Source organism: Branchiostoma floridae, unplaced genomic scaffold, assembly GCF_000003815.2.
Source record: "Branchiostoma floridae strain S238N-H82 unplaced genomic scaffold, Bfl_VNyyK Sc7u5tJ_1578, whole genome shotgun sequence".
Lineage (NCBI taxonomy): Eukaryota > Metazoa > Chordata > Leptocardii > Amphioxiformes > Branchiostomatidae > Branchiostoma > Branchiostoma floridae.
The window spans coordinates 133,438-149,677 of record NW_023365773.1 but is presented as its reverse complement, the minus strand read 5'-3'; the positions used below and the strand labels follow the sequence as shown (position 1 = coordinate 149,677).

The 16,240-nt window shown below is 43.5% G+C and overlaps 1 protein-coding gene across 1 annotated transcript in view; it reads left to right on the top strand.

Annotated features, from left to right (window-relative positions):
• The first annotated feature begins 216 nt into the window (after positions 1-216).
• Positions 217-16,240, top strand: part of LOC118408362 — a 55,645-nt gene continuing 39,621 nt past the window's right edge. The window contains exons 1-7 of the mRNA XM_035809126.1: positions 217-1,169; positions 1,383-1,486; positions 1,979-2,085; positions 2,400-2,801; positions 3,030-3,194; positions 3,510-3,625; positions 4,217-4,652. Coding sequence (XP_035665019.1) covers positions 459-1,169; positions 1,383-1,486; positions 1,979-2,085; positions 2,400-2,801; positions 3,030-3,194; positions 3,510-3,625; positions 4,217-4,652 — 2,041 coding nt within the window. The 5' untranslated portion in view covers positions 217-458. The remainder of the gene's footprint in view (positions 1,170-1,382; positions 1,487-1,978; positions 2,086-2,399; positions 2,802-3,029; positions 3,195-3,509; positions 3,626-4,216; positions 4,653-16,240) is intronic.

The following is a 16,240-nucleotide window of genomic DNA, read 5'->3' as shown; positions in this document are numbered from 1 at the left end:
TTAGATATTTACCAATTAAAATATACATAGAGTTCCACATATTGACAACATCGATAGGTACAGAAGCTAGGGACGGTCCTTTTCACTGGCGTCTCAGAAGTCCGTATGTCTCGAAGGCAAAACAGAATTTAAAGTGCCTTCCGTTAGTAAGACCTTGAGGCAGACTTAATAACCTGTATAATTGGGTAAGGCCTACCTAAAAGCCAACATATTTACTTGAATTCATTGTATTGTCCTCGCTGTCTAGGTCACCATCCTGGAGCGCATTCAAGCATGACACCAAATCGGTGACCCAGGAAGTCAAATATGCTGTAGAGGGCTTTTCCAAACAAACGCAGTCGATGTAAAAACGACTGAGTCATTCGCGTGGCATTGTCACTATTGACTATTGTATACATATAGGCGCACGGAGAACTGATTCTTGCCATAGAAACAAGCAAACAATCAAACAAACAGGCATGGGAAAGGCAAAGACCAAACTGACAGCAGTGGCTGAGAAGTTCCGTAAATTGGACAAGCGCTTTAGAGATGGCTCCGACCTGGATATTGTAGCGAGTGGTTATGCGAAAAGTCTGATTCATGCTATCAGTCATAAAGATAAGATTTTAAAGTGTGAAGCATTGAAGAGCTTAGGAGACGTGTACCTTCAAAAGGCAAAGACTAACGACGACAAGGCAGAAAACTTTAACAAGGCATGTGCGTTGTATAAAGAACTCTTGCGGTATTATAGAAGTAAGGACGAGAGGGAAACGATAAAGCATCGTATCAAATACGCAGAGAAATGCACCAGACTTAGTCACGTGCAAGAGTATGCGAAATCGGGGGATGCGAACTTGGCCAATAATACATTAGCTGTGGCCATGACACTTTATGAAGTGGGCAAGAAAAGTATGATGAAAGGACAAAATGTGAAGACATTGATCGAAGTTTATACAAAATCCTTTGTGCAAGCCGTCGTGGGTAGAAACATTCACCTTAAGATGGAATCATTGAAGAGCCTTGGAGACCTGTACCTGGAGAAGGGAAGGGTTGTCAGGAACGAGGCGGCATTCACCAAAGCAGCTGGCCTGTACCGAGCGGCGCTGGACCGCTGTGAAGATTCAGATGGCAGAGAAACACTGAAGCACCGCATCAAGTATGCAGAGAAGGTCAAGGAAAAGGCAATGAAGGTAAAGAAGATGAAGTAAAATCATATTTAGGATGTCTTTCTGCTTACAGAAATATCAATTTGTTAGTGCTTAATCGAGTGGTTGACATGTGACTACACTGTAGATACATCTGTTTTGTGGTGAATCCGTAACTAGTTCAAAAATACAACGTATTGACTATCACAATTTGCACTGAAAAGAGTCTTGCTTTAAAGCTTTATTTTCTCCTAGCAGAAGCGACGTCCGAAAACAGCACAACATGGAAACAGAAAAGCTGGCGATGACATCACTACACATCAAACGGCCTTTGGCGCCATCAATCAGAACAACAGCAAAGGGTATGTGTGTACATTAATTCGAGATACGATTCTACAGCATCTGTTTTTAATGATAATAATAATAATAATAATAATGATAATAATTATTATTATAATAACTTAATGCAAATACACACAGGTATAAGGCATACTGATAGCAACGCTGATTTTTTCACAGAGGGACTGTCTACCATGAACCAATCATCGGTGACAAAACACAAGGAGACACTGACAGGTTTGTGACTTACTCTGTCAGTATCTACCTTGAATAAACACATTTAAGCCATTCGCAGATATTAGCCATGTATGTCACACTTTTCAAACACAAGTGTGAGAAGGTACCAATAGTAATCTGGCCTTGCAAGGTTTAGATTGATTTTGTTTGTTCGTACATTCAACAATCTTTAGATATGAAATACTGTAATTCAAGAGACGTTTGAGCAAGAGGTACTTAACTGATTTGGGAATAATTTGCGAGTTAGATCATGTGTTACATAGATTCCCCCCCTGCAGTACATACAAGAACCATCTACAGGAGGGCTGCAGAGCCCTGCAGACAGGGGACCTGGACACAGCAGAACAACACTTTGCGGCTGCGCTCAAATCTGTCCATGTCAAAGGTGAGTCTTGGGCTACACATGTATATAATATTAATGGTGATGATATACTGACTCAAACAGTTGAAGGTTGTAGAAGGTACCTTTAGCATAGTAATATGGTTACGAAGGAAACCACTAGAAGGTACAAATATTATCCCATTAATTCCTCCAATAAAGCTTTTATGAATTATTTGAGGAACTTTGAAAATATCGTTACTTAAGAAATGTTTACAATAATGACGTTAACACTGATAAAATGACTGTAATACTACAAGGAACGTGGTGCAATAAGCTATAAGTCATCTACCTGCCATGACGTGCCTTGTTCTGTTCAGATTCAAATGAAGCACAACACAGGAAAGAGGCAGAACCCCTGTACAAGTTGAGCGACGTCTACTTGACGAGAGGGATGCGATCAAAAGACGGAGCAGAATTCACCAAGGCTGCAGCACTCTGTAATGCAGCACTGGTCAGAGCAAGGGCGGAAGATACAGAAGGCATTAAGCAAACAATTCAAGAAATTAACAAGTCATTTGTTAAACACGTGCTGAGTCAAGAACAAGTGGTGGACACCGGGGACGCGGAGAAACACGAATTGATGTCGAAGAAACATCGAGACCGTGTAAAAGCAGAAATGAAAAGAATTGAACGAAAGTCAGACCCTTACAGTCTTGATGATGACGACCCAAAATTGAGAAAAGTGGAGAAAAGGAGGGCTGAAGAAATCAAAGCCTTGTGTGAGACAATAGTCAATCAGAGAAGAACATTCATAGCCGACCTTGTAGATGAATGTATTGAGGTAATGGGTCCCCTTCCCTGTAAGTACGCCATGATAGGCCTGGGTTCACAAGCCACAGGATTGGTAACTCCGTACTCCGATTTGGAATTTGCAATTTTGATAGAGGAGGAAACAGAAGATAATGTCAGGTATTTCCGTAATCTCACTCATTATCTGCATCTCAAAGTCATCAACCTGGGAGAAACCATTCTCCCGGCCATGGCGATCAAGTCTCTGAATGATTTCCAGTCGAACGACCCCCTGGACAACTGGTTCTACGACTCTGTCACACCGCGCGGGTTTTCGTTTGATGGAGCCATGCCGCATGCATGTAAAACTCCACTGGGGAGAGGTAAACAGGCCGGCCTCATTCACACGCCAAGAAACATGGCCAAGCTTCTTGAAGATGACCTCCTGTTATATCTTAAGAAAGGCTACCATCTTGCTAGCATACTAGGTAATGTGTGTTTGATCACGGGGGAACAGGACTTGGTCGATATCTACACAACTCTATTGAGTCGACAACGTCAAGACAATGATGGTTTAATTTCTTTGCTAGTAGCAAATATTACGCTTGATGAGAATGAAGCAATGTTCAAAGTCAAACCCCTAAACAGCAAGCTGTTAGATGTAAAGAAACAAATATATCGATTTGCAAGCCTTGCAGTGTCGTGTTGGGCGCTACTCCGGAACATACATCCGACCACAATCTGGGAGACCATAGAGAAGATGCACAAGAACGGAGTCATCAGCAGTGAGAACGCGCATCACCTGATGGTGCTGGTCAGCATCTCAGCAGAACTGAGGCTGCGGACATACATGAACAACCGTGGGCAGGTGGAGAACATGTCGGCCTTGTCGTCAACCTCGGCAGGGGCAGATATTGGTGAGCAATTGAAGGGGGTGTTTCATATCTCAAATACAAAGCAGCTTATGAGGTACTACAACACAGAAAGACCATTTAAGGTCTTCATCTCACAGCTCGCCGACAATCTGTCATTCGGAGAGCCGTTGACTTTATTTTCCAATTCTCCAAAGCTCCAAGCAGAAGTATATCTAAGTTTGTGTGATTTCCAAAGTGCACAGAAGTGCTTGAATGAAGTCCTAGAAAAGCTGCAGTTGGAGCATGGTAAGGGCACTCGACATCCTAACATTGCCATGGCACTCAGCAATTTGGGTAATGCCTGGATTGGCGCAGGTGAGCACAGAAAGGCCCTAGGCTATATTGAACAGTCCCTAAAGATGATGCAAAATATCTATGGTAAGGACACTGCACGTTCTGATATTGCCGTTTCCCTTGGCAACCTGGGTGACGTCTGGATGGGGCTTGGTGATCACAGACAGGCCATAAGGTTCCACGAACAATCACTACAGATGATGCGGAGCATCTATGGTGAGAACACCGTACGGCCAGACATTGCTCAAGCACTTCGCAGTTTAGGTGACGCCTGGTACAAACTTGCTGATCACAGAAAGGCCGTGGGCTATTTCGAGCAGTCGCTACAAATGCAGAAAAACATCTATGGCGAGAACGCTGTACATCCTGACATTTCCATGTCGCTTAGTAGTTTAGGGCACCCTTTGATGAGCCTTGGTGAATACAGAAAGGCCGTCAGCTATTACGAGAAGTCACTGCAGATGGACCAAGTTATCTACGGTGGGGACACTGCTCACCCTGTCATTGCCTCGTCATCGAATAACTTGGCGTTAGCCTGGTGGAAACTCGGTAACCACGGAAAGGCCATCAACTATCACGAACAGTCACTGAAGATACAGCAAATCATCTATGGTGAGGACGCTGTACATCCAGGTATTGCAGAGACTCTTCTTAACATGGGTTTAATCTTGAATGACGTTGGCGATTACAAAAGGGCCGACAGCTATTTTGAACAGTCTCTGAGGATGCAACGCGTAGTATATGGTGAAAGAAACGCACACCCTGGCATTGCCGCCTCACTTTGTAATTTGGGTTCAATTCAAAGGAAACTTGGTGATCACAGAAAAGCCATCACCTACTTTGAGCAGGCACTACAGATGCAAAAAAGGACCTATGGTGAAAACACGCCACATCCCGAGGTTTCCGCGTCACTTACTAACTTGGGTCAATCCTGGAGTGACCTTGGCGATTACAGAAAGTCAATTGGGTATTATGAACAGTCACTGCAAATAGACCAGAGAGTTTACGGCAAAAGCACTGCACATCCCGACATTGCCACTTCGCTTAGCAAGTTGGGTAATGCCTGGGCTGATCTCGGCGATCTGGAGAAGTCCGTCGATTATCTCGAACAGTCACTACAGATGAGGAGAAAAATCTACGGCGAAAGCACTGCACATCCTGACATTGCTTGCACGTTTAATAACTTGGGTCTCACCTGGCATGAACTAGGCAATCACAGAAAGGCCATCATCTATCACGAACAGTCTCTACAGATGAGACGCAGTATCTATGGTGAGTGCAATGCACATCCTGACATTGCCGCGTCACTGAACAACTTAGGTAGCAGTTGGATTAGCCTCGGGGATCACGAAAAGGCCCTCGGTTTTCATGAGCAGTCACTGAAGATGAACAGGAGTCTTTTTGGTGAGAACAATGCACATCCCAGCATTGCAAAATCACTTAGCAACTTAGGTTATGCCTTGATGGGCCTTGGTAATCCGGGAAAGGCCCTCGGTTTATATGAACAGTCACTAGCGATGGAACGGAGTGTCTATGGTGAGAACACTGCACATCCTGAAATTGCCGGGTCACTGCAAAACGTGGGTACCGCCTGGGGGGCCCTGGGTAATTACAACAATGCCGTTATGTATTTTGAACGGTCACTGCAGATGTACTGGAGTATCTATGGAAAGAGAACTGCTCATCAGCACATCGCCGACTCACTTCAGAACTTGGGTGTTGCCTGGAGAAACCTTGGTGATTACGTAAAGGCAGACAGCTATTTTGAACGGTCACTGCGGATGAAAAGGAGTATCCATAGTTAGAACGCTGCTCATCCCCATATTGCCCAGTCACTGAATAACTTGTGCATTGTCTGTAGACGACTTGGGGATAATAGAAAAGCTGCTATTTATTCAGAACAGTTACAGCGGGCGAGAGTGGCTATCGATGATGATAGCAGGTGGCTTTAACGTTTCGTGTCGGAGACAAGGAGGTACAACCTCCAAAGTGGGAACACATATATTTCTGCATAATCTGACATATCTAGAACTTGGAGGATCATTAGGTAACCACAGCGAGGCTGCAGCAAAAGATTAACCAGCAATGATTGGGAGGTTTGTTTCGTTCGTCGAAGAAAGAAAAAAACTCCTAGAGGTGTGTGGTAGAGTGTAATTCTGAGTAATTCCGCAAGAAGCGCTTCTGACTCACCTATACTTTCTTCTCACAAGCTATGAAATTCGTCCCCAAAGGAGTTTAACTCGAATGCCAGATTTACAGAATTGTTCAGACACATACCTGGAAAACTTTCGAGTTTTTAGTAGGCAGCAGGCTATACCATAATCCTTCTCATCTTATGACTTGGCGTAGAAATTTCATGTTTATCAAACCTTAAAGTCTAATCTGCTGTCAAGCTATATTTACACCTCTTCATATTATAGGCAATACTTAATATCACCCAACTGTACCTACTCATACGTGTTCTAATGTTTAGATTAATCTCTTAGATTTTTTGCTACCATACGTTGCACCTGTACAATTATTCAGCAATAAAGTTCCTATAATCACTTACCTCCATCGTTCTCTCTTAAGAATTAGAGTCCGATAAACCGAGCCCAGAATGAAAGCACATATTTTGTATTGCAATTAGTGGCCGTGACATTTTTCAATTGAAAAATCCATTAAGTAGTTTTCAGAGAATAGGTTCATAGAACGCACAAGCAGAAGGTTCGTCTCAAGTAAGATTTTGGTTCTGGGCGAGATGACGTCATAGTTAAAGTGGCGTGACTCGCCCGTTCGACTAGCCTGAACACGCTTCTCGTCAGTGTCGTCTGATTTACGGCTGAGGGCAAGCCTGACAGAAATGTCATGCGCGGAGTTTCGAGTTCAGGCCTCGTAACCGTAATTTCTGGAGAAGCGATGCAGCTGGCGGTTACGTCATGCCCATGATGCATGGCGATCTGGCACCATGCCTGCGCCGCCATGTTGGTCTTCAAGGTCACCTTGTAAGCGGCAGTACAATGCATAGATTAGGACCGTGGCTGACAAAAAAGCTGGCTTGTAATGGAAAACGTCAGAAAGCCTGAGACAGAACAATAATGGCATATCAAACATTTACTGTACACTGGATCTAGAAAGAATGCGAAATGATTTGATGATTTAAAAGCTTAGAGGCTAACAGTACTGTCCTAGGCGGCCGACGAAGTCCACAACCGGTAATAAAAGTCATCCCGCAATGTTCCAGGTTCGACCCCCGCAGCCGTATTTCCTGGAGAGAAGTTACAGCCGGCTATGACGTCATGTCCATGACGTATGACAGCCTGGCGCCATGCCTGGACTTGTTTGTCCGCAATGTTAGTCCCTAAGGTCATCATCTGAGTAAGTGTCATACAGTCAAACCTGCCCGAGCGACCACCTCTTCTCAGCGACCACCTGGCCATTTCGACCGCTTTTTCTCGGTCCCGATTTATTTTCCCATTGACGTAAGCATTAAGCGACCTTTTCTCAACGACCACCTGGCCAACGCGACCGCGACCGGCCCAATTTGGGACCCATAGCGACCGCATCGTTTTCAAAATTGAGGTTTTCATCAATTTTTGATGATAACTAGCGCGATTTTGTGCCGAAGTCGGCCAGTTTGCGTCGGATTTTGGGTTAAATTTACAGTCTACAGTGTGCGTGTTGTATTTGACATTAAAGACCTCGCTTCTTTGCGTGCGTGCAGCGTGCTTGCTATTTGCCATTAAACACAACGGAAACCATTCATACTTTGCATCGGGCATGTTTTGAGTCGATACTCTTCTCAACGACCACCTGTCCAAATCGACCTCTTTTTTCCGGTCCCCCGGGTGGTCGTCTTGGGCAGGTTTGACTGTATATCATGTAAGCAGGCGACTGGCAGAAACGCTATCAGGTATCACTTATGACAAAGATTGCAGTGCTTAAATCATGTTACAGCTCATAGCAGTGTTGATGTCGAGAGAGTCGCTGCTTGTGTTCAATAACTGCTTTACTGATTCTGAATCGTAAAAAAAGCAAAAACACAAACCCATACACCTCAATGGCGCCGATCAGGTAGGAAAAAAGATTAGGGGAAATATAATCTTACATTCACTTGGAAACTTTAAAACCTCAAAGCAACATGTGTAAAAACTCTAGACGGAAAACGAACGTCGTGACCCGATAGAGTTGTGACATCTGACGACCTAGATTCAGACCCTAATTTGTGCCTCATGTGAACACACTGGATGATCCTGAAATTGTCCTGAACTCTTTCAAGTTCAAGACGGCGGCGTTTCACCCTGTCGGTCGGTGACCTCAGTTGAGGTCGTGACGTCACGTTCAGCCTAGAAGAACGAGACGCGACCATCACGTGTGACCAATTAGCGGTTTGGTCTGCATGAACGACTGCTATTAGTGTCAAGGATGAATTCAAACTTTGTACTCTTTAACCAAAGCAAGTCACAAGACGTAAAAGTGAATACAATGTATGTGTATGACTGTACGTATACTCCCAGCAAGATGCGCAAGTTGTTTGGAACTCCAGGTGGGTTGGTATTTATAAGTAAGCGATGTCACTGATGTTCAACCATCGTAGTAAATGTGGACATAGACATCTTGCAATAGTAGAAAGAAAAACAAAAAAGTAAATCACCAATTTTTGCACAAAATATGCGTCATTCTGTGTTTTTACGTGAGCAAGGACGACGTAAAAACGTCAATGCTGGCAACATCACCAATAGAAATACTGCAAGCAAGTATATTGCAAGCAACTAGATACCAGAAAAACCCAAACCATCTTGGATCGGCCTTATCTTGACACATGACGTCATGAATCAGGTGACCTCCTTCACGGTAAAACGGAAGTGGGAGTGATGGCACGTGACCGGAAGTGGGAGTGATGGCACGTGTCCTTGTGCTGTAGGACACGTCACTCAGCTGGTAAGCACACAACATGGTAAGGACCACGTACGCCGCATGTTACATGTACGAATGTACAACCATCTGATATTGAACCGGCTTAAGCAATGGCTTAGGACACAAGTTTGACAAATTTTATTCAAAATGCACAAGCTTGTAAGCTGTAGGATATTCTGTTCCGAACATCACAAAAGGTAGCTCTTTTGTGTAATTACAATAAAAACAATACACCTGTACACAACCACCAGTGAACCTACGTTAGTAGCACTGCGTGGCCCAAGGGCTATAGAAACAGAGATGGGCACCGCCCTTATACACCGAAGTGTGGGAAGGAGTCTAACCTGTAACAAGTCATCATATTGAGGTGAACACACCAAATCTGAATTTGTCGTTCTAGCTATATACACTTACATGAAAAATACGTAAATTTTGATATCACCGAAAACAGCTTTTCTATATAACTCAAAATTCCAGCTTGAGGATACTTCTAAAACCATTGTTGCCCTTAAAAAGCTGTACTTCAGGTAAAGCAAAACGTGCTCATAATAAGTTCCCTTAAAACCTCTGTAAGATATCATAAAAGGCAAAGGTCTTGCCGCGTGTTGTAAAACTTCATCTCTATGACGGTCATGAAATATAAACAAGTGTGATTAAGTTTCCTTAAGATCTCTTTTAAGATATTGAGCAAGACAAAGGTCTTGCCACGTGTTGTAAAACGTCTTCTGTACGAGATCGAGCGTTTTGGAACGTCTCCAGATGTCCTTGAAGGAGCTCTGAACCTTTAAATCTTCACCCCAGACTTCACGGTAAGTGCAACGTCTTGGAAGAAGTCCAAGACGTCTTGCGTTCGCACCGGAACAAATCTGAGCTAATTGCCTGTTAGCGCCGAGACCCAAATAATATATGGACATAAACAGCAACTGGCCATGGAATAGTGGACTGGCTGGGTTTTTTGACAGCTGCTGACAAGCTCAACTGAGGATCGTTACAGTTGGAAAATAATAATGCAATAAATTTTTATCATGTATGAATTCAAATTATTCTTGCCCAATGGCTAAATACGTAGAACTTTCGTTTTGCATAATTTATTGCAGGGGTTGGAACATCGGCAGAGCAAACGAAATATAAAAAAAAAGCAATTAAGACTGTTTTTCTATTTAGCGTTAAGCACTTACGAGTACAAGTGTGGTGGTGCACATAGCTGAACATATACCACTGTTAGTGGACTAACTTAAACTTGTACTGGCATGTGTGGCCTAAGGTTTATAGAAATGGAGATGGGCACCGCCCCTATACACAGCAGTTGTTTCATGAAAGAACCATCGGAAGACCTTGATCTGTGCTTGAAATCTTACGATATTGTCTACCAGTGGACTAGCTCTAAACCGTGGTGGCTCTGTGTGGTCCAAGGGTTATAGAGGCAAGGGATGGTCACCGCCCCTACACACCGAAAGGTGCCAAATTTCGGCGTGTACGGGGGGTGACCATTTCTTGCGGGAAGAATTATTTAACGATTATCTCAGCGACATTGAAAATTTTCCGTCTATTGAACAGGTGTTGCTTAATTCTTAACAGAAACCTTGTAAGGTACAATTTTCTACTGTAACGTTACAGTATTCAGCCACAGTTGGTGAATTGTTAGTGGTTGTTCTGTGCAATGGCCGAGTGGGTAGAGTGTTCGCCTTGCTTTCGGTAGGTCGTGAGTTCGATCCCCGGCCGAGTCATACCATCATCATCATCATCCGGGCGTCATACCAAAGACTAAAAATGGTACATGCTGCTTTCTCTGCTGAGCACTCATGCAGCATTCGGGAAAAGCGTATGGGAGTAGAACACACACCACTACCACTGGACTAGCCCCCTGCTGTAGTGATTGCACAAAGTTGTGTGGTCCAGTGCTACTGAAACGGAGATGGGCGCCGCCCTATGCGCCATCAGGCGCGGGAAGGAACTTTGACTTTGACTTGTCCTGTACATAGATCCTAGCGGAAACCAGCAGAGACGTGTTGTGAGGCTGCTGAGCCCAGAAGTATGCCCGGCCTGTGGTTATCTGCGCGGTAAATCCACCTCACCGCCGGGCACGGGACAGCGCCTTTGAAGTTCACCGCTACACAGCTGGCTCGTCTCAAAAGTTCACCTTGTTCTATAAAGGACATTGATACTTTGTCGGAGTTGCCCCTTCTTTTAAAGGACGAGAAACTTTAGTCCAGCTTATGGCAAACGGGTGCCTTGTGTAAGGACTGGCTACCACAGGGCATGGTCTCAAGATCTGTAAGTTCTGCTACAGAAGTGGCTCGCCTCAGCGCTTGTTCTATAAAGGAAAATGCCTTGTCCGTTTTCTTTAAGGACGAAAAACTTCAGCATATAGCAAACGGGTTTCTCATGCCAGGTAGTAGAACTACGTTACCACAGGACATAGTCTCAAGATCTGTAAGTTCATCGCTACAGAAGTCAACTAATGATGCTCAGAGCTTCATATTCATATTCCTGCTCTTTAACGATGAAAACGAATCTGGCAAAGTTGTTTCTTCTGTTGAAGGGCCAAAAAGTATGTACAGACTACCCTATATGATCGACAGAACTACGTTCCCGCTGGGCATGGTCTCAACTTCTTGAGGTTCAACGCTGTAGATGTCAGCTCAGCCTGCCCTGGGCTTGTCTAAATACTGCATATACCCCTAATCTGTAGTCTGGCCAAGTTGATTCTTCTATTGAAGGGCCTAAAACTTGACAAGTGTAGGTTATGATTAAAAAAGCGAATAACAGATAAAGCTTGCATTTAACATGAAATTATATATTAACCAATGTCTTATGTATCAAAGGACACCCAGACCGAATTCGTGAGTTTGCATCCCCCTGTATTTACACTTTAAGACTTTGTAATCACCTAGATCGTAAGTTTTCCACTGTTTCCTTTGAAGTCAACACAAACAAAGCTTTTCGCCTCTTCAAAGACAGGCGCATTGCTGTGATGTTCTAATGGCCTGTCATTATCTAAAGACACGTTACGCAAACTGTAATCTAAAGATAACAATGGATTAGTTAGAACATTCTTCAAGAAAATGCTGAAAAAATTCTCCTTTAATTATTTTCCTTACTATTCAGAGTTCAAAGCATTGTGATTCAACATAATAACGTAATTGATTTCCTTTCTTTCCACTGGCACCAGCAAAAAAGGGCACTTTTCCCGTTTAAATACGTGGCTCTGTGATAAGTCTTTTCGCAAGTAGTTCGTCCAAGCGCTTGGGATTTTTGTGTGGCCTGCGAAAGAAAGGCAACTTCATCTCACGTCATTTTCAAGAACAAAGCACAACAGTTACAGATGATCCCTTAAACAGTTAATGGACACCGTGTTACACGGAGTGAATGTTGAAAACCGCAGGACTTACTAGTGCATGTGCCTGTGGTTTGTGCGGACTCCTTGCCTTTACTTGGATCCACAATCATTACCTCCAGGAGAAATGGAAGTATAGTTTTTGGCGTGTCTGTTTGTGTGTCTGTGTGCCCGGATATTTGTGTGTCTGTGTGCATAACTCATTAACCTCTGGATATATGACAATTATGTTTGGTCCCATCCCACCCCCATCCCTTTAGGGCGCGTTCACATAGGTCGTCGTACGATTTTGATGCCATAGGATTTTTAAGCAGGCCGTGAGAGAGCCAACCACCGACATGGGTCCAATACAGCATTCTGTGTACCAATAAACTTGAACTTTGCAGGGGACGTACAGTTTTGTCTTAGAAAATGCTCGAAACTAGCGATCGTACGACCAATGTAGCGCCCTAAGGCTTAGGTCACATTTTAAAACCGGGGCCCGGCCTGGATGCTTTAAGAAACGAAAAACTGAAATGTATACCTAAAGATATACACATGTCATGCCCATGAATCTTATTTTGACATTTTGTGTATTTTGATGTCTTTTATATAATACATTTCGCTCCCAAAAGCTGCCCGGCCGGGCCCCGGATTCGATGACCTAAGCCGAACACAGGTGTGTCACTGGTTCCTGTCTATCATTATCTCCCGCCCACGGCATTGTTCCGTACCTGACCTCTGACCTGAGGTCGTTATTGGGGTAATGAAGGACCTTGGTGACGCAGCGGCACCGCTAAGCATGATGGATGGTTTCCGCTGGAGCATTGGCACGTGTTCTGCACCTGTAAATCCCGCCAGACAGAAACCATACACCCGACATCTGCTCGGGCCCCTTAGATTCCAGGACAGTAGGAATTTGTCTGTAAATAGTTCCATTAGGTTGGTAAAACTGACTTATTTGTTGCACGACCAAATTTCTGCATCGTTTGACATACTTAATTATGGCATCTAGAATGCCTTCATGGGCACAGCTCCATGACCAATATTAGATCATTGATCTTATTTCTGAAAATTGTTCCTAGTTCTATAGAATATTGTTCTTAATTCTATCGAATACTGTTCTCATTTCTACAGAAATTTACTGTTAGTTCTGCAGAACTTAGTGGCACTAATTTTTGTTCTAAGTGCTACAAAACGTTGTTCTTACTTCTATAGATCATAGTTCTTAGTTCTACAGAACTTCGTTCTAAGTTCTACAGAACTTTGTTCTTAGTTCTACAGAACTTTGTTCTTAGTTCTACAGAACTTTGTTCTAAGTTCTACAGAACTTTGTTCTTAGTTCTACAGAATGTTGTTCTTAATTTTACAGAAGTTTGTTCTTAGTTCTAGAGGACAATGTTCTAAGTTCTACAAATATTTGTTTTTAGTGCTACAGAACGTTGTTTTTTGTTGTAAAGAATTTTGATTTTTGTTCTCCAGAACTATATGTTCTTGGTTATAAGTTCTACAGAACGGCATTGGTTGATTAGTAAAGACGTCCACATACAGCGAGAGTTTATGTTGTAAAGACTGCACAGTTTGTGTTCCACATGTCAAACTGTAATGTCTCTGTAGCGGATATGATAAATGGTTTCCGCAGAACCCCGGTCAGTAATGACCTCCGTGCTGGGCCTGCAGCTGTGAGGTGCTGAGGACGGCTGTCAGCGGAGGGGCGCTGTAATATGTGGATATGGACAAGGTCAACAACTACAAGCTTGTGCAGCCAAGTGTATTTCTAAGTCGCCGGTCACTCAACTCAAAGAATCCGTATAAAGTTCACTTCGTAATAACCGTGAATCCACAGCTTCTTATGCAGCTAAAACACATATGTACAAACATCCATCCATCCATCCATCCATCGCCGAGTCACGTGTTCTATCAGCATAACATGACAGTGATTGTTAGTTTCTTGACAAAAGAATGAAGTTGGAAAGTCGAAGATTTTGGTGAGTCTAGTTTTTGTGTCAGACGTTACAGTTGTCGGTTACCAAGTCCTTATACAGCAACAGTTTCTTTCCCCGAAACAGCAAAAATTATGGAACTCTCTCGACGACAACTGTTTCCATCCTGTCTACAACTCATCAGCATTCAAAACAAATGTCTTCGTGTATAATTATTTCCAACTTCTTTGTTCATTGCCTTGAAGTGATCTAATGACCTTGCTCTTAACAATACCGTTAAACAATTTAAATCCGATAATGGAGAACGTATTCCACAGACTTTTTCGCAAGAGGAATCAAAGAAGCCCAGCTCGTTACAACGTTCACTCAACGTAGACGGGGGACGCCATAGACTTTATGCAACTTACGTGTGATGTCAGCCTAACGTGACGTCACAGAGGCAGTGGTGTGTTCATTTCGTAACAAAAACTATAGTTATATAGTATAAATTTAGTAAATTAGTATATATTTGGGTGAGCCCAACTTTTGTGTCAGATGTTACAGTTTAATTCTGATCCAGGAGAACGTGTTCCAGGAGAAAAGCGCTCAGCCCAACCGGACTTTCTCACAGCCTACAGGTCGCCCCTTCTCACCCGAGCCAACAGCTGAGGTAGTTAAACTTGCCCTGTGTGACAGATGTGATACTCCGGGTTTAAGGTCCCTCTCATGTCACCACCTGTCTTTCATAAGGAATAGAAGAAGACGTTTCAGGAGATTTCCTCTCGGGAAGTGACGTAACCTTGAAGAAGAACCTTTCAGGATTATTTAAGATATACGCCGAAAAGGCCAAGGTCCTTCAACTCAAGGTGAGGTTCTACCGTCGTACTTTTTTTTTCGTCAGACGTCTTGAGTAAGGTTTTTAGAAGAGTATTATATACGAGAATGGGTGATATGACACTAAGCAAAACATAAATAACAGCAAACGCAGAAGAAAATGGTTCTCATGTCTTCTGTGTCAAAGGGTAGAAAAGAAATAGATGAGATTAAAAAAAGTCTAACTTCAACAAGGTCGACGTAAGATTTTGGTGTTGCAGGATTTTCAGGTAGGTTGTTACAGAATCAACCACTGACAAGGATCTAAGGCAGCCTTTTTGGTACTGATACTGCTGAATTTCCAAAGAAACGTGAGCGACGAACCTAAAATGCCCTTAGATTGTGCGACGTTTGTAACCGGAACAATTAACACAAAATCAAGGAACTTGTAGCAAGCATGTCGAGGGACATAACCTCTTCTTTTTGTAAACCAGAGTACGCGAGAAAAGAAGAGGATAAGAAGAAGCACTAATAAGATAATCTATGATAAGATACAATCACTCCCAGACCTCATACGTCACCCCACAACTGGCCAATGTCTCTCTCAGGCGGAGGTTATGACCATTGAAGACATAACAAGGAACTAGTACCGGGCGTACCAAGGTGAAACACGTCTTCGGCTAGATAAGGTTGCCCGACCGATATCATCTAAGATAAGAAAGAGTCACCTCCAGATCTCCTACGTAACCTGAAAGTCTGGTCTATGTTTCTGTCAGGTCGAGGTCATCAACATTCACGTTCATGAACCTAACAAACATAACAAGGTTCAAAACGTCATAGGTCAGAACAGGACCTAGTAGCCTGTATCCAGCCGTAGTAAGGCTCCCGAGTCTCTTCTGTCCTCTCCGCACTTTTATAGCCTGGTATCCAGCCGTAGTATAGGCTCCCGAGTCTCTTCTGTCCTCTCCGCAAATAGCCTGGTATCCAGCCGTAGTATAGGCTCCCGAGTCTCTTCTGTCCTCTCCGCAAATAGCCTGTATCCAGCCGTAGTAAGGCTCCCGAGTCTCTTCTGTCCTCTCCGCACTTTTATAGCCTGGTATCCAGCCGTAGTATAGGCTCCCGAGTCTCTTCTGTCCTCTCCGCAAATAGCCTGGTATCCAGCCGTAGTATAGGCTCCCGAGTCTCTTCTGTCCTCTCCGCAAATAGCCTGGTATCCAGCCGTAGTATAGGCTCCCGAGTCTCTTCTGTCCTCTCCACAAATAGCCTGGTATCCA